Source organism: Spermophilus citellus (assembly GCF_964194105.1).
Source record: "Spermophilus citellus genome assembly, chromosome: 3".
Taxonomy (NCBI): Eukaryota; Metazoa; Chordata; class Mammalia; order Rodentia; family Sciuridae; genus Spermophilus; species Spermophilus citellus.
The window spans coordinates 171,138,808-171,163,120 of NC_138184.1; the positions used below are offsets into that span (position 1 = coordinate 171,138,808).

The 24,313-nt window shown below is 36.4% G+C and overlaps 1 protein-coding gene across 3 annotated transcripts in view; it reads left to right on the forward strand.

Moving 5' to 3' along the window:
• Window positions 1–24,313, forward strand: part of MAGI2 (membrane associated guanylate kinase, WW and PDZ domain containing 2) — a 1,381,189-nt gene that overhangs the window by 1,196,812 nt on the left and 160,064 nt on the right. For 2 of the 3 annotated variants that reach the window (XM_081288532.1, XM_081288534.1), the window contains exons 11-13: window positions 4,889–4,920; window positions 11,107–11,296; window positions 21,236–21,277. In XM_081288532.1, the coding sequence (XP_081144658.1) occupies window positions 4,889–4,920; window positions 11,107–11,296; window positions 21,236–21,277 (264 nt within the window). The remainder of the gene's footprint in view (window positions 1–4,888; window positions 4,921–11,106; window positions 11,297–21,235; window positions 21,278–24,313) is intronic. The other variant, XM_081288533.1, reaches the window with a different exon arrangement.

Consider the following 24,313-nt stretch of genomic DNA (forward strand, 5'->3'; position numbering starts at 1 on the left):
AAATCCACAGTGAAACAGGTCTTTATTTCAAGTGATTCCTACTTTTCTGCTTAAGAGAGAGAGAAAGAGAGGGAGGGAGGAAGGGAGGGGGAGAGAGAGAGAGAGAGAGAGAGAGAGAGAGAAATAGAAAGTGTTTCCCCAGCATTTCTGTCATTTTTAGTAACTAAAATCTGCTGTAAAACCCATGAAATTGTAATGAAAATCTTCAAAATCAGAATCCTATGTTTCAGTAGGCATTTCAGCTCCAGGAGAAATTATTTCACCCTCTGCAATAGGAGTTCAGTATATCTGAACTGGACTATAGATCTACTGAGATGTAGGAGCGGGCTTAAAGATTTAATTCTGTTTGGGGAAATTCCTAGAAATCTCAAAAGTTACCTTGGCATTGTTCGAAATTTATGGTACAATGATGGGTTAGAATTACTCTTTGTTTTATTTAAATTCCTTATTCAAATTGGGGTGATTTTAAGAAAGTTCCACATCTTGCTGCCCTGCAAAAAATAAATAATAATTATCACACAAATGTACACTATGAGGGCCTTTTTTTTTTTTCAGAGCCGCTGTAAACATATGGATAGTCTTTTATGTTGGGAATCATGTCAGTAGAAGTCACAACTGGAAAGAGCCCCTCCATGAGTCATTCTGTTCAGGAAGAGGCAGTGTGTTTACTGCATCAAAGAATCTTAAAATGGTCCTTTGTGACACTCATTTTGGCCACTGAGTTCTACATTTCCAGAGTCCAGAGAGGTCCACTCTGATGAACAAGGAACCAACACAGTCCAGTGATCTATGTAACACTATGTAACAAACACAATGTTCTGCAGAGTCTCTAAAGCAAGGTCCCTGACAATAAAGGATTATTATTATTATTATTATTATTATTGAATGGGTATTAACTGCAATAGATGTTACCACTTTTATTTTTAAATGGTTACCTAGGACATGTATAAATAGTTTCCTATATGGAATTACCACATTTAACAAATGAAAGTACAAGATTTCCTAGTTAAATTGAATTTCAAATAATAAATAATTTTTATATAAGTACATCCCATGCAATATATCTCATACTAAATATGGGACATACTTATTCTAAAAAATATATAATTCATCTGAAATTCAAATTTAACTAGGCATGTTATATTTTATCTGGCAACTATATTTCTATAGTTTACTCAAAATTGTAATTAGTTGGCATGTAAAATTCAATTTGAATTTCAATATGAAGTCAGTGTTGTCTTTTACCCTCTATCGTTTTTGAACTACCAGAATTTGTTGTCTAATATAAGCCATTTGCAATGTGTATCTGTCTCTCTACCCAGCTCACTGGGCTTTTACACACACACACACACACACACACACACACACACACACTTTTATTTCTTGTTTCAAAGAAGATAGATTTTAGAGACCTAATGATGTTTGGGGCTTTACATTAAAATGCATCTTAATTTCCTTATTAGATGCATCTAAATTTTACTATTTATTCTCTCTCTCTCTCTCTCTCTCTCTCTCTCTCTCTCTCTCTCTCTCTCTTTTTCTGTTATGTTCCTACCCATGTTTTATTTAGTTTGTAACTGTACCTTGTGGTCTTTTGCTTTTGTTATCTTAAGACTCAGGATTATAAAAATAAGTTTGTATTTGTACGCATATACAAATACACACCATGATGCTGAAGTAGAAAGCCAGCAAATGATCAGTTTGGAACACCCGAGTCGAGTCATTCTAAAGGAACTTTAATCCCTTCAGAGAATTCCAATACACAGTTTTCTATGCAAGTATGAGAAATAAAGTCCAGAAGCTAAAACAGAAAGAAATTGTTACTCTTATTTGAAGGATAAAAAACTCCTTTTCTATGAATGTGCTTTTGTAAAGAGGACTCTCTTACCTCACGAAGGCTTGAGAACAAGTTATCTATATCCCTATGGAGATGGGCAGTGATAGGCCCCAAAGCAATTGTCTCAGCAATGAGCTTAGCCCAGAGAAAGGCTAGGCACCAGCCAAGATCTAATGGTTTTTAGGAGACCCGGAGAATGGTGTTCCTGTGATCCCTAAGGTAAGCCACAAGAGCAAAATATAGCAGTTTTTAAGTAATTGTGCCTAATAGAAGAAACTCTCCTATTCATCACAGAACACACATCTATGTATGTGTAAAAACATGTGTAAAAACTTGTCTTGCTTCTGTGCTCCTCTCCTACTAGAATAATTTCAGAAATAAGCTCAACATAATAACCTCCATGTCTCTTAAAAGACTTAAAATTTTTAATTTTTTTTTACATGTTAGCTGGAATAGACTAGATTTACTAAAGGGGCCATCTGCACAAGAAATTATAGTACATTTATAATATATAATAGCTTGGCACACACAGTTATATTTCTATAGCTCTTCCAATGAAGTTGAGCAGAAAATTGGAGTTTAATCGATTAGAAAACTTGACCTTCTGACTTCATCAGGACCAAATTGAGTATATCCAAAATAGATGTTTTCTATTCATCTTAATTTAAATGTTTATGGCATGATTAATAATTTGCTAAAGAAACAGAGGGTTATAATAAGTTATTTATTTTTAAGAAAATCGATTCTGATCTTTTTTCTTACTACTGAATAGTCTGCAACACACAGCTTATTTTGACAGTGATTCAGAAGGGCAATCATCACTGCAGAGACGAGAACCTCTGTGGCTCAATTCAGTATTAGTGATATTCTAGAAGCTACCATAATGGGGACAGTAAAGAAGCCCTGGGTCATGCCCATGGTGTGAGCTCAGATTGGATGAAACAGCTTTAAAAGAATCGGAATCCAAAGTGCCAATGATGAAAGATAAAAAGTGGTCAAATTAAGCACCCTCTCATGGAGAGAGGTCTGTTCTTGACCAATCTCCCTCTTAGGCCATTTCAGCTCTGACACTCTAGCTATTGAGAGGTGAGATGATGATGTGTTTTCCATAGGAAGAATTCTTTTTTAAAATAAGGTTCCATGTGGAGATGAGAGCTCCATAATGGAGGAGCCATTTTCAGTACCTTTGTAGCAGTCTAAGAATCCCCAGCCCCTACAAACATAAAACAGCAGATATTCAAAACCTGTCTGGGCATTCTGGAAAGTAGGTGAGGACCTGGGAGATAAGTGAATGTCTTGACGTTGTGCAAATGTGTAAATGACATCTTCTCTCAAGAAAACTGGCAACTCCATAAAACAGCTAGTGAATTTTATCCTTCACTGAAAATCATGGTTAATTGGCTAGCAGGTTAACATTTTTTCCTACTTTTTAACTCATTGTCAATTTTTTTCATTGGCATTTTACAGAATGAATCAGGAGAGAAATGTATGCATTTATCTGGACTTTGTATTCTCAACTCTTCTCAAAAAGGATGTGATTAAATCCTGAAATTATAATCAAAACACACATTGAACCACATTTTTTTAATTAATCAAAAAAGAGAGACAAGAACACAGTGTATGAGATAGATAAAAAGCTAATTCCACCAAGCTTCTTGGTTAAGATGGTTCTTTACTTGAGCTTTAAATTTAGCTCTGGGTTCCAAGAAAAGCTGTGAAACATGATGGATTATATAGTCTCACTCTTTTGATAAGATGAATTATTGTTCACCACAGGGGTGCCCTGATATACAATTAGCATATTTGCCTTGGCTGAGTTGGTTGCCTAAACATCTAGGTAACTGTGTGACCAGATTTCTGTAGATATTTCCTGTAAATGAGTTATAGTTGTCATCGATTCTCATTTTGGACATCTCAGTTTTAAAGATGATAAAGATAGTATATGGCATATTTTCAATATTCTGTTTTTATTGAACATTTTCAAACATCACTGAATATTAACAGGAGCTAAGGTTGCTGCAAGAGGAAAGATATGATATGAGAAGAAAGTAGTTTTGCTTTATATACTGGATTAAGTTTTAGATTGTCAGGACCAGTATGTATCCATCCCTGCTCCCTCCATCATTTTTTTTAAATATGTATTTTGTATAAGTTTATTTTATTTATTTTTTTATGTGGGCTGAGGATCAAACCCAGTGCCTCACGCATGCTAGACAAGCGCTCTGCCACTGAGCCAAAACCCCAGCCCCCCTCCCTCCAGCATTTTTAAGTCTGTTTTTAGTACCTCTTTAGAAACTGATTCTATATATTATAAAAGGTTTTAGAAAAGGAATTAAAATCTACAGTCTGTCTAATCAGTCAGACCATTTGTGGTCATTGAAAAGGCTCAATAAGTTTTTTAATGTTATACCTTTTGATGGTATACAGGTTATTCACTTAACAAACATTTTGAGCTTCTTTGTGTGTAACTTGTGCTTGCCCTGGTGCAGAAGGATAATAAAAATCTGCTCTAGAGGAGATGTCAGTGGGGGAAGAGCCACATACAAATTCATAGTTCGATCTGATTCCTATCAGAAGTGTGAACCTTCTTTTTAAATTTAAGAATGACAAAGTCTGGTTGATTTTTAACTGTAGAAAGCAAGTACATAATGCAGAATTATTTCTTACACTAAACAGAGATACTTACTACACAAAAAACATCTAAATTTCTATCTATATGTTCTCTCTCTCCTGCTAAGACTGGATGACACAATCCCTAAGGACAACTCAGTTTGGGGACTTCTGAAGCAGCTATTTGCCACTTAGGTTACTCACCTTCTCTGTGCCTCAGAATTCTCAGTTGCCAAATAAGGAAATCTCCTTTGAATAATTAATATAATCCCAATGAAAATATTTGAACTCCTTGAAGAAGACCATACCAGATTTTTGGTGTGGTGTTATTGTTGCTATTAACTAATTTAAAGCGAATTACAATTATTTTGATATCACACCATCCATTAGTGGTAGTGGGGTATAATTTTCAAAGTTCAAATATTGTTTTCTTTATTGCAGGTTTCTTTTCTCCATGGAAAACTCCAAAGCCTGTAAGTTGGAATTATTATGCTTCTTTATTTCTGGTTACTATGTGATGCCATTAAGAGTCGAATTAAGTGACCTTAGTATCTCTTTCACTTCTGAGATTCAATAACATCAGAAGAATAAATTCTCTGTGAGCTTTTGTCTTATATTTATCCCCCAAATATAAGAAAAATCCATCTTACTTTACTATAATGATAATTGTGCCAATTTTTAAAATATACTTACAAAATTAACTTAAAACTATTCGGTCTTATATAATGAAAATACTTCAGAAATTTGTTTTTCCCTCTCATGAGTAGTATATATAGTCTTTATAACATGAAATTTTTAGAAACAATGTAAACTGTAGGCTCAGAAGTCCTTACCTGTGAATTAATTCTGTTCCACAAGAAATATAACTCCATATATATTTATATTCCCTTTTTAAAGTCCACACTAAGTTAAACTATATAGCTCTGTGTGCATATATATGTACTCACACACACACACTTATATTATAGCTCTGTGTATATATAATTAATTCTATATAATAAATATTCCAAATGTATATTATATATTAGTTCTATAGAATATGTGTTCCAAACCTGACAATCACTCATAGTGGTGCTTCTGAACCTTCATGATATACTGCTGCTCTCTACCATCACCAAGCTTCTCTAGGCCTAGATCCCTTATGCAATATGCTCTAATTTTTGTGCCAATGTAAGAGGCTGGTAAGTTTTAATAATGTTTTTGTAAGGCTATGTTAACCAAATTGGTTTAGTGGTTAGAGATGATCTTTATTTGCCATTAAAGTATTAGTCAGCTATCCAGAACTATAACAAAATACCCAGAGATAGTCAACTTATAAAGAGAAAAGGCTTATTTTGGCTGAGTTTTAGACGTTCCTGTCTATGTTCCCTTGTCCCTGCTTTGGTCTGCGGTAATGCAGCACCCCATAGCATGAGAATATGGAAGAATACAGTTCCTTACATCATGAGCCAAGGGCAAAGAAGGGAAGGAGTCAGGGTCCCACAAACCCCCTTAAGGGCATACTCCCAGTGACCAAAGACCTCCCATTACACCACACCTTGTGAATGTTCCACCACTTCCCAGTAGTACACCCTAGGGACCAACCCTTTAACACATGGACCTTTGGGGACATTCAACATACACACTTTAGCACTGATAATGCTCAAGGTCCAGGAGCTGGGACTAGTTTCCTGGAATTCTGCTTTACGATGCCTTAAGATACCTTACCCTAACTGAAATGGCTGAATCCGATCATTGAACTGGTCCTGTGGCAAAGTAGAACATTCTCACCAAGCATGTGCTCATTTAAGATTTGGCTCATCTGATCTACAGAGAAGATGGGGAGACCAATCCCACTTGGGATTAATATATCCCTTAGTGATATATGTGATTTTGAAAAACAAAATTATATTTTTCAAAATACCTCTAAAAGTGTTTAGAGTGAAGCTGGGTGTGGTGACACATGCCTGCAATCCCAGTGACTAGGGAGTCTGAGGCAGGAGGATTGCAGGTTCAAACCCAGCCTCAGCAACTTAGCAAGGTGCTAAGCAACTCAGAGAGATCTTGTCTCTAATAAAATATAAAAAAGGGCTGGGGATGTGGGTGTGGCTGGGTGGTTAAGTGCCCCTGGGTTCAATTCCTGATACAAAAAAAAAAAAAAAAAAAACGTGTTTAGAGTGAATTTTATTTTATCTTGTCCAACTTCTAAATAGCTCCTTACTGTCACCACCAAACTCAAAATCTGTACTCTGTGGTTATATACACCTTTATCTAATTTAACCAGGAAGCTTGCAATCTCATCATGGTGGCACAATTATGCAATCTAGTGATTCCCTTATATGTACCACATTTACACAAATTATGTCATTTGGTGTAATTACAGTATTTGCTGTCATTACAAGTAATTATACCCATAGTCAATAATTCCAAAAAAAGGTTTTATAGAACTCAATGTACAATTAATCCTGAACCCTTGCATCTCTACAAAAGCTAAGCCTTGGACTTCCAGGTCCTAGAATCAGTAAGGATAGGGGACTTTCAATTTAATATCCTCTATATATTTTCCAGAAACTCTTTAGTCTAAGGTCTATATTGAGCAGTAGTAAGTGTGGTCTAATTATTTAGGGTACAGATTCTTTACTGGCTGCTTAAGTTCTTAGTGTCTCAAGTTCACGTAAACATGAACACAATAATGATACCTCTCTCACAGATTACCATGAGGATTCTGAGTTAATCCATGTAAGGTGCTTAAAATAGCAACCCCAAAATGTTTAGCTCAAAAACATAAACTCATATCACCATAGAAATCAGACCTCTGTGCACAAACCTATGTAAATAAAATCACTCTGTGGAATGAACATAGTTGGCTGAACCATTAATTGAAACAAATACATGACCATATACCCACGATATATGCATTTATATACTTTCTCCTCTGAAGAGAATTGATGGCATTCTTAGAGGATGGAATTGTTATCCCTGGAGAGATCTAGCCTCCTCCTAGTCCTGTGTCACTCACTGACCCACTTCTGTCCTACTGACCCACATCTTAAGTTAATCCTTGTCAAGACAGTCACTTCCTGTTTAACAAGTAGCACACTAATCATAGTGAACTCTCGTTCTCTTTGTCTGGAAGGGATCTAAATTCATTTTTCAAAGTTAGAATCAAAGCAAATGCCTTCAACTCCCAGCCCTGCCTAAAATATGGAGTGCATCCTAGGATGGGAGTGGATTTAGATACCCCCAAGCTCCACAGGGAGAAGGACAGAGTTATTTTATGGGGGAAAATAACCTGTCTTATTCACAAGCCCTCTACTCCCTGTGTACACCCTGGAATCAGAAGCTAAGGTTAAACAAGTCAGTCCCAACTGTGCCTGGGTCTTTCTAGTTTACTGCTTGGTGCCTGGGTGTGGACTGTGTGCACATGTCCACCGGTAATTCAGTGGCTGGGCTTTCACACCAGCCTCATTCCTTCATTCACTCATTCAGCAAGGCCAGCAGAGGTACTGGACTTCTCCCAGATATAGAAAACAACTCTGTCTCCACTCCTCCTTACTCTAGTGAGATATAAGAATCAACCCATGTATGGACACCAATGGGCCAGACAGATGTAGCCCAGTGAGAAATCTAGTTGAGAGGTAAATTCCTTGCAGGTAACAAATTCAAGGTCAATACCAGCAAGACAGTAGAATCAAAGCAAATGCCTTCAACAACAGAGCAAGGGAGGGCCCTGGTCAGGGACAGGGTCAGAATTTAGAAGATTCATAAAGGTAGAGAGGAACACCAAGAATCCTAGGTAGAAAGCAAAATCCAGAGTCCAGGGTGTCTAAGAAAGGAGGGAGGAGTCTTCAGAATCTGCCTTTCAGAAGGGGCAGTGTGGCCAGCATCCAGCCACCAGCCTGTGATGCAGGCAGATGCTTTATTCTATAGTCTTCTGGGCTGAAGCCTCCAGGAAACTCAATTTGGAGGGAGCAGGGCAGGGGACAGTGGAGTGGACTGTAAGTCTACTTTTTCATGGGCACAGGGATTTTCTACTGCAGTTTTTTAAGAAACCTTGACAGAGTGACTCAAGGATTGATGAATGTCACACAGTTATGAATGCTTTACTAAGTATGAACTGGACTCCACTCTTTTCCCAGTCTCTGTGCTACAGAAACTGTAGAATTTGTCACTCTGCCATAGGAACTTTTCCAAACAGTGCCCAAAGCATTATTTGTTCTGTAGTTTTATGATTGTTTCTTAGAAATACCAATATTTTACCTGAAAGCATGTTTTCTTCAATGATCGTACATGAGCAATTCATATATACCAGCAAGACTCACACTGGTATCAGATATCCTTCCATGGAAGATAAAGAAGTCGATATTCACCGAAGCCCTAGGTTGACAAGTGGGATACTATAGCATCTCAAACCATATTTTCAATTTATTTACTTTTTAGCATTTAGTATCTTAAGTTTGGAAACAATAAGGGAGAGAGTCACAGCCAGAATGCATCCACATTGTGCCTAAAGTCAGCTAAAGGGAACAATAGATTAAAAGTGTTATGCCTTTACCCAGAAATGTGGGCCTTCCACATCACAGCAGAGCCACCCAGGGGGATGGCCAAAGAAAACCTAGATTGGCCACCTGTATGAATTTTGCTGTTAAATGAATTATGAAGTGCATATTTAAGAATTTTTACAAAATGGCAGCAAAAAGCCTTTGAACAGAAATTCACTGGAACTCTACCCATATTTGCCAGTTATCCCCCACTCCTATTAGAGTCATAGGCTGGTTCTAACCAGGATCTACTACTGGAAGCTGCTGGACCTCAGACAACCCACTTAACTTCTCTGTGCTTACAGAGATTATATTTAATATAAAGAAACTATTCAGATAATGTCTTGGGCAGTAGCAGCCCATCACAGAAAATAATTTAAGTAAAGCCAGTTTTACTGAAATAAGAGTCATTGGCCCATTTCTTTCCCAATTTACTGGCTCAGCCTGAACCCCTGCCAGAGTCCCAGGTGGGCAGGAAGGGCCACAGGGATCTCTGATGTCATAGTTTGAAAAACACTGGAGCATGCAGTCTCTCACATCCCTTCCAGCCTCCACACATTGATGATAGATTGGTGAGAATGGAAGTCAGAGCCCTGATGGAGGCAGGACAGCGAAGTAGGGGACAGAGAGTTATGATCCTGCCACCTTCAATGCATTGCATATCAAAGCTAGTTTTTGAAAAAAAAATCGCTTCTATTTTAATCCTGCTATTATTTATTCACTAAATGAACATTTTCTGAGTACTTACTACATACTGTCAATGAGAAAGGTACAACCTCTGTCCCCAGCATGATATCACTGAGGACACATGGATGGGACTTGTGGCTACAGTGGGGTGTGATGAGTAATGCCAGGGGTAGGTCAGGGGTGCCATGGGAGCACCCAGGAGGGTTAGAGTGGTCGGCAAAGGCCTTCCTGTAAAGGAGACATCTCATCTGAATTTAGTAGTCAGGTAAAATGAAGGAGGGTGAGAGTGTGGAAAATGGTTGAACTTTGCAGGCAGAAGGAGAAATAGAGTATGCAGAGCTTCAGAGGCAGGAGAGAACTTGGGGTTGCTAGGGAGCAGAGGAGGGACCATCAGCAGATATGAGTCAGATGAGCACAACCTGGGTCCTGAGGAACCTCCCAAACCCAACTGGGGAACTTGGCCTTTTTGATCCTGCCACCCATGCTGACCCGGTACAGAATTTTAGACAAAAGGTTAACCTAAGCCTAATCTAAGACATACACGAACCACAGGTTTATTCAAAGCAGAAGTTGAGTTTTAATGAGGGGTCAGTTCAAAGCACAATTTGAGTCTAATGTATGAAAGATGATATATCATGAACTATGTAATGCGATAAATAATCAATAAAAAAAAAATGAGGGGTCAGTTAATAGTCTAACAAAGGTGAAACTGATGGTGACAATAGGTGACCTTAGAGAACCTCCCTTTCTCCTTGATGGAAGAATGAGATTAGCTCTTGCTTTATCTTCCTCATGATCCTATGGTGAAGATGGAAGAAGGTCTTGTATGTGAGGGGATGACTAGGGAGTATCTAATTGTGGTGCTAGCAATGGGCATTTTAGGGGAGACGTCACCGTCAGCCATAAACAGGACATCCCAGAAGCCTGAACAATCCCTAGAGCCCAGGTGGTTGTATGACTACTTGTAAATTATAAGGGAAGTGTTTGAATGTTCAAGTATAGGAGGTGCTTGGGATGTGCAGAGGTGTCACGTGAATATGCACCGACTACTTTATCTTCTGTTTTAGTGAAGTGGGGTAATAAATTGAGACTGTCTTAGAAAAGGAACAAACAATACCATACATCTCTGAGCACTTCCACATGTATTATCTTGTTGTCTTTATTTTATGGGAAGAAAAAAGATTCTGAGAGATCAAGATTACCACCTAATAGGAGACAAGGTTATAAAAGTTTTCATTCAAAAGTTGGGCACTGCTTTTATTTATAACAGCCACTGGTGCTTTATCAGACAGAAGTAAGCTCTTTTCTTTCAAGGCATGTATATGCTAAAGTTTTCAATGTTTCTTAGAAGAAAAGTCCACAAGGCAAGGAAGTCCAACTTAAAGATGACAAGGGAAATAGCCAGAAAGGATTGGTCCTCAGTCATTTTCTCTGTTCTGTTTTACTTTTCAGATAATGGACCGATGGGAGAATCAAGGCAGTCCTCAAACAAGTTTATCTGCTCCGGCCATACCGCAGAACCTGCCCTTCCCACCCGCACTCCACAGGAGTTCCTTTCCTGACTCAACAGAGGCCTTTGACCCACGGAAGCCTGACCCATATGAGCTCTACGAAAAATCTAGAGCCATTTATGAAAGTAGGCGTAAGTGAAAGCCACATGAAACAAGGGTTCATTAATAATAGCCAAAGGCCCTGCCAGGACATACATTGAGGCTGAATAATCTGGCATGATTTTATATTCTGAGATTCAAGAGCATCTCCAAAGTCAAGTGAGCTATCTAAAATTCTCTTTAAAAGCCCACTCCCCCCCCACACACTCTTGTATAGTTTTGACAAATAATAATTACATATTTATGGGATACACTGTGAAGTTTCAATACTTGTATACATTGTGGAATGATCAAATCGTGTTAATTAACATATCAGTCATTTCCAATATTTATCATTTCTTTATGGTGAGAATATTAAAAAACCTCTCTTCTAACTATTTTGGAAATATATGTTATTATTAACTGCAGTCCCCTTAATGTGCAATAGAATTTAATTTCCCTCCATCTAACTGAAACTTTGTACCCATTGGCTTAAAAAAATATTTTAGTTCTAAAAATAAGTTGATTATATCTTTTGGTTTTAAATTTTATTTCTTATTTTTGCTCCTAAGCCTTTGAAGAAAATCAGGAATTCTGAGGGGATAGGAGCTGGGGACAGTTGCTAGTTTTGTTCAAGTCACTAAATAGTAAGAAGAAATGTTTGGAAATTTTAATCTATTTAATATGACCATGAGTCTAAACTTAGATTTTTTTTTCTTAGAGTTTTAAAGGCAGTCATTGGAGTTAGGGCATTGAGTAAAATTTCAGCCAAGTCTTTCCAATAGTCATAGAAAGACATTCATGAAATCAATTGGTTCCAAAAGTAATGCAGAGCCACATACTAATCATTTCTGCCACAATCTTCTGTTTCTTATTTAATGCATTCCCATTTAAATATTGTCTTGAAATAATATGTATGCACTTGCAGCCCTATTTGAAGGTCTTCAAGAATTATGTCATTGCACTTTGTAAATGTTAGAAAACAAAGATTTTTTTTAAAAAACAAAGATTTTTTTTAGTTGTAGTTGGACACAATACCTTTATTTTATTTATTTTTATGTGTTGGTGAGGATCAAACCCAGGTCCTCACATGTGCGAGTGCTCTACCACTGAGCCACAACCCCAGCCCCAGATTTTTAATATACCATACACGTTGATTATGCATCTTTCTGCCATCTTACAAGCCATTCCCTCCACACATTAGAGGACAAGAATCTAAATGACATGAGTGTAAAATATAGTGTATAATAAGAACCTGAGTAAATGATCAAGAAACCTAGCCTGGTGAAAAGAGTTTGGTCCCTGGAGCTCCCATTTACAGTCTGCTGATTTCCTTTGCTTCCACCAATGTCTTGTTTCGAACTTTATCATTGAAGCATGAATAGCAAGTTTTAAATTGTGTGTGATCTCAGAGGATCTCAAATCTGCTTACTCTTTTGATGAGCTCAGGGACTGAGAATTATGCACCCAGCTGGTAAAAGGAAAGGCAAACATAATACCTTTTCCCCATTCTCTACAATGCTTTGTGCAAGTAATTTTGGTTGATAAAATAGTTAGGACAACAGACCATGGAGAAATCATTTTCATCAAAATGAATCTACCAGGCACACACTTTTAAATAATCAGCTACATCACAGTCACTCTGTTCCACTCTTCCCCTTCTTGATGAACAACGGAGATATCATTAAAGGATTGTATCATTAGGATGTCTGCTACAGAAGAGCACTAACAAAGTAGGCATTTTTAGCTGTATAATATAGGGTATAAATTCAGAATATTAGTGCTCATTAAACTGAAAGAAAGAATTGAAGAGATATTGGCACAGTTCTTAATACTTTTTTCTGCTTCAATAAACCAAGTATTTATTGAGTACCCACTTTGCTCTCAGCACTGTGGGGAGATACCACAGATGAGCAATATGTCCTGCTCTTACAAATTTAATGGGGAAATAAGAAGCAGGAGTGTAAACAAGAGGAGAGCGAGATACAGTAGGATTTCCATCTTAGAAGAAATAAATTCACTGCAGGATTAAAATATCACCCTCACATCTTTGGCGAGCTTCAATTTTTGCTTTGATTTGAGGAGCATTAAGAGATGCTTCCTCCTGGGTTTTGTCCCTGCATTAGTCATTTGCTTCTATCCTTTTTGCAGTTTCCTGGGCAAAGCAAAGCTTTGTTATTCAGGACAAAGGCCATGTTGGTATTTATTCCCTGTCTTCTCTAGGTGGTCGTCTATGCCCTCAGTTTCTGAACAGGTATTGTGCATGACCCTCTCACAATCCTAAAAGATCTCTCATTTCCTTATCCAGCCCCTGCAGTGCCTTATCTGTTCATTGCCTTCCCATTCTCCGCCAGTGCCTTCCCTTCCCTTGTCTTTCTTTTCCTGGCCTCCCCTGGGAATTCTTGATTCTCCCTTGCCTCTCAGCTGCAGAGGTGACAGGCTTCCTGACTGCTGCCCCCCCAGCACCCTTGCCCATGCCACTGCCACAGTGGCAGCAGCTCTCATCACACCCACATTCTTGTTTTCCTCAGCTCTCTCTAATGTTTCTGAGGTCACAGTAAAGTTTTCAGGTCACAACTCTCAGAGAGCCAAAAGGGGGCAGGCTAATTTCCTTTCCCGTCTTTCTCTCCTCTCATGTTACTTCATAACACTAAATGGAGTGTGAATGAAACACAGAAATCAAGTCCAGGTAGGAAAAGCTCTGACCCTGAAGATTGAGGAACCAGAAGGTTCTGTTGTTGCTTTCTCTGGTCTCTGTAGCTCATCGATTCTCTCTGCTGGGGACATGACAGCAAGTTAGAAGAATAAAACAGCCCTGTGCCCTCTGGCCATACCCTGCTTCCTAGTATGAAAAAAAAGTTTCATATTCTCACTTAACTTTTTAAAGCAATACTTTTAAAAAACTAATGAATAGGTAGAAAGCTCAGTCTACTTCTCATCATCTTCAAACAGTTAATTTTATTTTTTAATGCAAGGATCAGACAACCCAAATGAAAGGCCAATATTCAAAATTTTGATTGTGAACCACTTCAACTCTTATTCCTTTAAATCACATGCATAACATTTCAATTCAGTGTTTCCCAAGTTTTTCCTGGGAGGGGAAAAAAATCAGCAGGACTAAGGAAAATGTGGAAGGGATGTGTTAGGGAAGGAAATCCTAATCAAACCTGTAAATCCTAATTTTCCCTGGCCAGTAGTGATCTCATGGCACCATCTCTTACAACCACATCTAAGACTAAAGAGATTTGAAGCATTCACATTCAAAACTAGTACAATTACCAAATTAAAGGATAGCCCTCCACCCACAAGTCTGGGCTGCACAGAACTACACAATGTTTGTTCTGTCAAGGCTGTCAAGAAATATTTGGATTCAAGTCACCAGTACCCTGCAAATGAGGGAAATTTATCAAATGATGTAAATGCTGCTGTGCCTCATTTGACTCATAATTAGATTATGCTGACACTTTAATGTGCATGCACAGGACATCTTAATAAAGATGTATTCCTGGAAAAAATGTGATTTTAAACAAATGAAGACAACCACAGGATACTAGAATCATAGAAAATACAGTATGACAGGTACCGTTTTGAAGGAAAATTAGAAACACTTCCAGTCTTCATGAGATCACCTTAAGATGAGGTAGGGACTAAAAAAGACACAGAAAGAAAGATTCTTCTGCCTAGCAGGCAAGTGATAGATACCTTTGACATCAGAGCATTAGGTGCAGTGCCCAGAGGTGGCACCTCCAGGCTTCATATTAATCAACAAGAGTTTATGAAACACTCACTATGTGACAAGAACTCGTCTAGACAGTCCACAAGAGAAAGTTCACAAGAAGTAATCTCTACTCATTAGAAGCTTATGCACATGTAGGAAAACAATTCCTAAACAATGTCAGCTTACACAACACCACCAATAATATTAGTGTTCAAATGTGTGAATTTTTCCAGTAAAATCATTAGAATTCTGGTAGTTTCTCAACTTCCATGTACAAAACTGATGTTTGATCTAGAGCATACATGTTAGAGAAAAATCTTTGAGTAATCAAAATCTTAGTTGTTACTAGGGTCTCAGCTGTACCACCCTGAATGTGCCTTATCTTGTCTTAGTTGTTACTGCAAACTCTATGGAAAGAAATTCCATATAAGCTTAAGCTTATATGCCTAAATATTTAAGTAGAACCATGCCCAGGAAATTTTTTTTTAAAGTTTTGACTCAATTCATTACAGATTGAGTAGACATTCCCTGAAATTCTTGGGACCAGAAGTATTTCTGATTTGGGATTTTTTTTTAGATTTTGGAATATTTTCACACATATAATGACCTGGAACCCAAGTCTAAACATGAAATTCACTTATGTTTCATATACGCCTTATACAAATATTTGTAGTGCATTGTCTTTGTGACTGTGACCCATCTCACAAGGTCACATATGGAATTTTCCACTTGCAGAGCCATGGCAACACTCAAAAGTTTGGATTAGTGATGCTCAACCTATATCATCAATTTCCAAAAAGGAACAAATATCTCCCCACATGCCTCTCTGCCAAAGACCTTAGACAAATGTCATGTTTGTCTTTGTGTAGTTAGTCTCTGTTGATAAACTGACTTCTTACTGTCTCTATTACTTACAATTTTAAAAACTGAAAGCAGAAGGAGATACTCATCTTTGTTCAGTAGGACAAACTATGCTATTCTTGAATTCTGTCTTCTTTGTCCTTTTCCCATGAGTCTCATGAAGGAAGGACTTGACTTTTCTTTGCAATCACAAGAGGTTCAGCTTGTGCTCTCTGTTTGTAAATGTTCCTAATGTTGAACTATTTGTACCATCTCTAATAATAGAGAAAAAAGATATTTCTAAAGGCCTTGTCCTCTCCCCTTTCAGCTCCTCCTGCCATTCTTTGTCTCTGTGTGATTGTGTCCTTGCTTCAACCACATATCCTGATGTAATAGGAATTCTTTTACTGGTCCAGAAACCAAAAAGACTACCCAGGGTGTCTACATGAGACAGTGTTCCCAGAATGGTCCTGATGTGTGTTGGCCTGGGGTAATTATTAGTAGCTGCCCTTTGACTCTCTGATCTGTTCTTCTCCAAAACCATTACATGGTTTCCCTTTACTATATAATCTATATAATTTGGGCTGGGGATGTGGCTCAAGCGGTAGCGTGCTCGCCTGGCATGCGTGCGGCCAGGGTTCGATCCTCAGCACCACATACCAACAAAGATGTTGTGTCCGCCGAGAACTAAAAAATAAATATTAAAAATTCTTTCTCTCTCTCTCTCTCTCTCTCTCTCTCTCTCTCCTCTCTCACTCTCTCTTTAAAAAAAAAAAAAAAAAAAAAAAAAAAAAAAAAAAAAAAAAAAAAAAATAATCTATATAATTTATATAATCTCTATGGCTATTCAAGAAATAGTCATCATTACTGTCCAAGAAAAAACATGTACTCCACGAATAAAAATTTTAATATCTATTCAGAAAACCAACTTTTTAAAGTTAATTTCTTTGTCTAATCATATTTTTACCTCTACATGTTTTATCTCTAATTTAAGATAAAAGCTTATGTGGCAGTTTGTGTTGGTAGCCAAACTCCCAGGGAACTCCCCCTCTACCTAGAAATTGTGCCTATGTGTAGATCCAGAGCCTGGCAAACTAATTAGAAAGAACAGGTAGGAGAGTGTCACAGTTATACTACGCCATGGAGTTCTCATTCTTATCACAGAGAGTAAGTCAAATTCAACGTCACAATATTCACAGAACTGAAAGGGAGTTCTGTCTGCTGCCCAAAGGAACAATCACACCTAGATAACTGCAAATAGATACCTACCACATCTCCTCTCCCTCTTGCCCCTTTTTTTATTACCAGGTAAGGGGATATAAAGTGCTTCTCAAAGAAAATGACTGTGGATCACTCTGGAATATTACGAAATACAGTTTCGATTACTCCAATGAAAGCCTATTGATTTAGGAAGGAGGCCTGTACTGCACTTTTCTTCAAGCCAAACTCATTCTAAAGGACTGTCTTATCATCCTCGGGTCATGGTGGTATTTCTTGGGCATGCTCCACACCTCAGCCTTGGAAACTAGAGCAAAAAAAGCAGGTGCAAACAAGAATAGCCAGAGAAGGAAAATCCTCATTCCCTTAAACTAATCCCTGGTGGTTCCATTTCTTGGTTTGAACCCATGTTGAATTATGACGGAAGTTTTCCAAACTTTTTTTTCTTTTCCCATTGAACCTTGGTTATTATAAATAAACAATTTATGAGGTACAGCATGTCCACACTCCTGTGGAGTAAGACATCACTCAAATGTAGGATCATAAAAATGTCAACAATCCATATGGTGTAATGTGCCTTATGGTGTAACTCCTTTAGAACAGAAATTTCTTCAAAAGAGCTCATACAATCAATTTTTCTTTCCAGAAATTAGAAAGCATTAACCTATTATAAGCAATGAGTATCACAGCCAAGGTTGTCATAAAAAGTAACCCCAGGCCAGTTAAAGAGCATAATGGAGAAGCAAGGCTGTTCTTTAGTGCTACACCTGAAATGAAATTATAATTTACAGTCGATCAAAAATGGCTGTGTCTTTTACATCTATGGTGTTTATCCTTCTCTTCTGTTGTTCATTTGTTCAGTTATTGAATTCTTTCATTGTTCAGTATTGTAATGCGTATATAATTTATGGATAATTACAAATAGGTAGTTGCATTTCTACAGTATTGGCGTTTTTCAGCTCAGTGAGCAAAGGGTCATCGTTTCCACTGCCTCCTATCCTAACAGCAGAGCCATTGGAGAGAGAAAGTAGTATAATAAAATTTTTCACGGCAGCACACCCTGGAGACTCTGCAGAGTGATGGTGGGAGCCAGCTCACAAAGGCAGTTGCCATCCCTGGTACTGAGAACCAGAGCTCTGAAGTCTGAGCAAGTCCTTCTGCTTGAGGCCTCCTGGCTCCAGTCTCCTTTCCCAATGTAATTAACTGCCTGATACAGTCATACTGGAAATGTCAAAAGGTTTAAGAAAGGTTTCTGTGAATTGATAGATGCCATAGCTGCAGGCAGCTATCCAAATGATCGTGAAAGTTCGCCTTGCCTTCTCAAAGAGCATCCTCACACTGAGCACATGGAGCCCTCTCCTGATTTTCTTGGACATTGCTGGTGTCCAGTGGCCTTAATTAAAGTACCTCTCATACACGTTCGCTGGAGCACAGTCTTTTTCTAAACATTAAAATGAGATGATAAATAAATATTATGACACTTTTACCAATGACTTTAGCATTAGAATCATAAAAAGAAAATTAACATTATCATTTTAATATCCTCAACTATACCATGAAAGTTATTTTTCTGGGCCCTTTTCCCATGAGAATAACATTATTGCCATCCTTAGTATAATTTATATTGATAATTTGAAAAAAAATTGTGAAGAAATTTGCCTTTTAGCTGGAATTTCTAATATATCACATTATGCAGCACTTTGAGTTTGTAATGTATTGATGAAAGAGATCAATAAGCCCAGTTAAGCTGTGTTTGCCATGTTTAATACATAGATTTTAATTAATTTGGAAGCCCAGTTTCAAAAATGGTATCTTTGGGTTGCTTTCTAAAAAGTTATGATAACATATATATTTCTTCAGTTTCCTTTTAAAGTAGAAAATTACCATGATGTGAACCAGGTAATATAAACAGTAAAATAACCTGTGATGTAACACCTATTTTTCCCATGTATTTTTCAAATTATATCCAATCCTATCACTTATAAATTTATTTTATTCTATAATTTAAAACTTAGTGTTTGACAAGGGCTAGAAAAGAGGAAAAATGTGAAAAGTGGATTCTAAAATCAGCCCTTGCTTGAAAGTTATTTAGTATGTCAAAGCATTTTGTTGGTAGTACAAGTTGACAGTGTAAACCAAAGTACTTTCATGAATAAACATGAGACCATCAGGGTTGCAGTAAATGGAGTTTAATTGCTGGATGACAAGTAGGTCTTAGGGAGATTATGATAATATAAAACGTCAGTTTTAAACCTAATGGAAGTGTTTAGAAGGTAGCAGTCTTCCCTCCCTGACATAGGTCTACCCCTTTGATGAAAGGATATTTTTCATTCATAATCCCAGACAGTCACAGTAAACATGAAGATTCTTAAAAAAAAAATTACAGTTCTGCTAGGAAACTAATTTGCCTTTACTATGAAAACACAGCTTACCTGGCAGGGATGAACAAGACTGTCTTTCTTGGAAACAAACAGAGCTCAATAATAAAGCAATCAAAATTTAGCCTTATTTTAATTTTTAAGTTGAATGAAAAAAAAAAATATTTTTATTGTGGTTCATATGACACAGACACAACTATATTATAAAATCATATCATCTTAATATGCTCAAAATGGGAAAGTTCTATTGTACTTTATTCTCACTCTGCTTTTTAAAACTGTCCTTCAAGTTGCCTCCTCTAAAATGCTCCTAATAAGGGATAATCATGTAGATGATTGATAATTATACGATAATTTATATGACCATAATAGTAATAATGACCTAAAATGTTTTTAACCCAAAACTAGTGGACATATTAAAGTCTTAAAGTGGGAGAAACCATTCTTACCAGTAAATTTTACAGTTCCTTCATCTACAATGTGAATTTATGCTTTGGAGAGGCTTGGGAATTTTTAATTTCCATCTGGAATTCCTTACATGATTTAAAAGCAAAGCAATGTGATAAAACTTTCTATTAAGTTCATCATGATGGCAAAACTAGACTGCCAAACTCTCAGAAATATCTCAGCTTCTCTTAACATATCTTTTAAGTATGTCTTGACCACAGGCTTATTCACATGTGTCTTCGGCCCACCTCATATCAAGCCAGTGTGTGGTTTAGCAAAGTTCTTATTGATAAAGGAAGAGAACAGCTGAAGGTATTAGTAGAAAAATGAGAGTAAGAGAAGGGTATAAATACGTAATATTTATCCATAATGATACTAAAATGAAACAAAGAGCACTTTATTGGATAGTACATTTTAGTTATAATTTTTAAAAATGGACCTTTAAATATAATGAGTAATTTTTCTCAAAATGATCTTGAAGAGTTTTCTGTAAAGGAGCACATGAACAACTTCTCTAAGTCTTAGTGTTTGAGGCACTGATCTTTCCAGCTTAATTCTTCTGTGGTAGATTTGGAAGGCAGAATAAAATTTATCGGACCATTTAGTTATGTTCTTTGTGTTCAACTGCTCCAGATCAGGGCATGTTGAAACATGTCTGTGTGGGATAGGGTGGAAGCTTGTGAAGTGAATCCTTATTTAACCCTGATAAATGTTACCTATGAGACAAACATATCTTCAAATACTTCCAGGACACAGTAGCTAAGTTTTTCAATAAGTACAATTCTAAATATGGGATGTTCCTACATTTTAAAGGTGTTTTATACTCATGTGCCTTAATTTTTATGTTGTTACATGTAGCATAGATTGTATCATAACTCTCACAGAGTCTCTATTGGTAAAATAAACTCAATTACTTCTTCACAACTTCAACTATCCAATAATCGGAAATGTCAAAATATTTGGACTGGTATACATAAACCAATATAATCATTGGCTAAGTTTTCTCTTTTTGTTTTAATGTTTTGTAACATAATATCATAATATGACTTTAAAAAAAAGACCTGTGTTTACCATATGTATTTCAGGTTCTGGGTTGATTTTGCTTTTAAATAATCATTCTTATAATAAGAATTAAGGGTTAATAATATTTTAAAATGGTGATTTTTTTCCCATCCTGATTTAAAAGAATTCAGATTTTTCTATTTCAGGCACACTCATACAAAAACGTACAACAAACCTGTCCACTAACTTCCATGGATTTTAGAGAAAAAAAAATCATTAAACACAAGTTGTGGTGGGGGAGAGTTATAAAAGCAATCAAAAGAAAGTGAAGATAAATTTTTAAATGCCATAAATGAATTTCCATTTTAATTCCCCATTTTCTTATCCAGAACAAGTGCCACCCAGGACCAGTTTTCGAGTGGATTCCTCTGGCAAGTATTCCTCAGTACTTACAGTTCTATGAACAAATGTCTTCCATTTTGTGTTACCAGCCATTCTTCTGAGTAGTATCAGTTTTGTAGCATGTAATCACCATGCTGATTTTATTTGCCTACAAATGCATGTGTTCAAGACAGAGGGCAAGCCTCATAAGGGTGGGTCTAAATGCCTGCCAACAATAACAACAACAACAACAACAACAAATAAAGGAAAATTGTCATATTCTTTTTGTTTTGTTGTTAGAGGAGAATGTCAGGGATTGAACTCAGGGGCACTAGACCACTGAGCCACATCCCCAGCCCTATTTTGTATTTTATTTAGAGACAGGGTCTCACTGAGTTGCTTAGAACCTAGCTTTTGCTAAGGCTAGCTTTGAACTCTCAATCCTCCTGCCTCAGCCTCCATAGCCGCTGGGATTACAGGCATGCACCACCATGCCCAGCCTAAAATTGTCATATTCTTGAATGCCTTCCATAAAATACTTTAGTAAAACACTAAACTTAAAACAAAAACCATCAGACTGATTAGATCTGAGCTGTACAATATAGTAGCCATTCACTATTAAAATGTGAAATGTGGCTACTCTAAATTTAGACATGCTATAAGGTTATGTATAAAATCCATATAAGAGTTCAAAGATGTAGTAAATAAAAGGGGGTAGATACAATCTCATTAAATATACTTATGTTGATTTATCTTAAAATGATAGTTTGGATGATTACATTAAGTAAAACATTAAATTGATTTTCCTCTTTTGCTTTTTTAAAAGTGGCTGCTAAATCATTTTAAATTACTTATGCAACTTATATTTTATTTGTATTAGACAGCACTGGACTAGATAAATAGAAGTAAGAAGTTGAATATCTCAAGAATTGTGTCATGTAGAAATTTCTGAAGAATTAAATTCTGCTAATATAAGTTGTAGTTATTTTCAGATCAATTAAATACCTATATCAACTTATTTTTTCAAATAATACCAATTATAAAATGCTATATTCCAAAAGTATTTCAAGTCAGAATAGAATATCATAGTTTTAGGGCCGGGTTGTGGCTCAGTGGCAGAGTACTTACCTTGCAGGTGTGAGGCACTGGGTTTGATCCTCAGCACCACAAAAAAAATAAATAGATAAACAAAGTAAAGATATTGTGTCCATCTATGGCTAAATTTTTTTTTAAAAAAGAGAATATCATAGTTTTAAATTTAATAGGTTTTAGAAATATCCAATTAATTTACTTGAAAATAGGTTTTTGCTTATCCATTCCAAAACTACCTACCAGTTTTGGTTTCACATTATTGTAGACATGAAGGAGGAAAAAAGATTTGGATTTTTTTACACTTAGAATTAATAATGCAAATGCTTCGAACAGCTGATTAAACCACTCAATTGAAAACCTGAACACTGAAACAATTGCAGAAAAGAGTATTTCTTAATAACCGCACTACTTCAGGACTTCAGGCTTACAGCACACATTTCTAGAGTATTTCCATGATGACAGCTCATTATCCATCTCAGCATGTTCTAACACCCCTTGGAGACTATATGTGCTTGAGCTCATTTCATTCTGTAAGTTACCATGTCATTTTTTGGGATATGTAGGAAATATGAAAGATAATGCTAGCATTTTGTCTTTAAGTCATATCTAAAGTATTTGTTTAGTTTACTCTGAAATTTTTAAAGCATGATTACTCTTATATACTGACTATACAATTCTTATAATTTTAAAGGCTATATTATCCCCAGAAGGTGAAAGGAACCTCAGAATTATAGTTGCAAAATTAAATCAGGATTTAATTTAGAATTCTTCTAAGTCTCAGCTTACTGACCTCCTCAAGCCCATTTCTTGAAAATCTCAGCTTTGTTTAAAAACAAAAGAAGATAAAGGAGAAAGGCTACTCGGTAGCTTACATTGTTGTGATATATGTGCAGGGTCATATTTTTACATTAAAAAGTATTACCCAAGACACAGTGGTAATAATATAGTTTGAGTACAACATGCTATTGTGAAATCCAGATTTTTAAGAAAAGAACCAATCCAAATATTTTATTAAATGTACACAAATTATCAAAATAATTTAGGAAATGACAACTACATCCAATAAATATGTCCCTCATATAATTTCTCATATGTCTGGAATGTTTTTATCAAATTATCTATCATGATTTTACTTATATATATTTATCACAATTATAAGGTATATTATTTATCTGTATAAAAGCCATAGATTCCAAAGGATAAGTGATAGTAGCAAATCCTAAATAATGTATTTATGGAATTAAGTGATAACTCCTTAGTGGAACAATGCTGTGGTTTATGGGGTCTAGTAGATTGGTGAGTGTTATAAAACAACTAAATTCAAGAAATTTATTTAGCAATTGCTACAGGTTGTGCAAAAGAGAACACTCTCATAGACAGAGATAATTATGTCGTCATCCAGGGAGAATGTTAGTGAGAAACAATGAGATATGCAGCCAAGAATCTGAATGGGAAACCCTACCTAAAAGCAAGAGAGAATGTAGAGTATCATAGAAACCACTTCCAAAAGAGACCTTTCTTTGTTTAGGACTTTTTAAAAATTTATTTATTTATTTATTTATTTAATATGAGCTTTATTATTATTATTATTATTATTATTATTATTATTATTATTTACATTACAATTCTTAATACACCTTTATACCACAATTTATCATATATCTGTATACAAGATATGTTGACACCAAATTCACATCTTCATACATGTATTTTGTACAACAGTGAGGGTCTCCTTCCACCAGCCATGTAATTCCCTTTCTCCCTCCCTTTCCCTCCCACCCCTCTTCCCTATCTAGAGGTAATCTTCTTCCCATGCTTTTCCTCCCTACCCCATTTTGAGTCATTCCTCTTATATCAGAGAAGACATTTGGCATTTGTTTTTTTGGGGATTGGCTAACTTCACTTAGCATAATCTTCTGGAGTCACAACAGATGTATCAGCAGTATCAAAGGGGGCAGAGAAATCTATCAGAATGAGGAAAAGAAAAGGCTGTT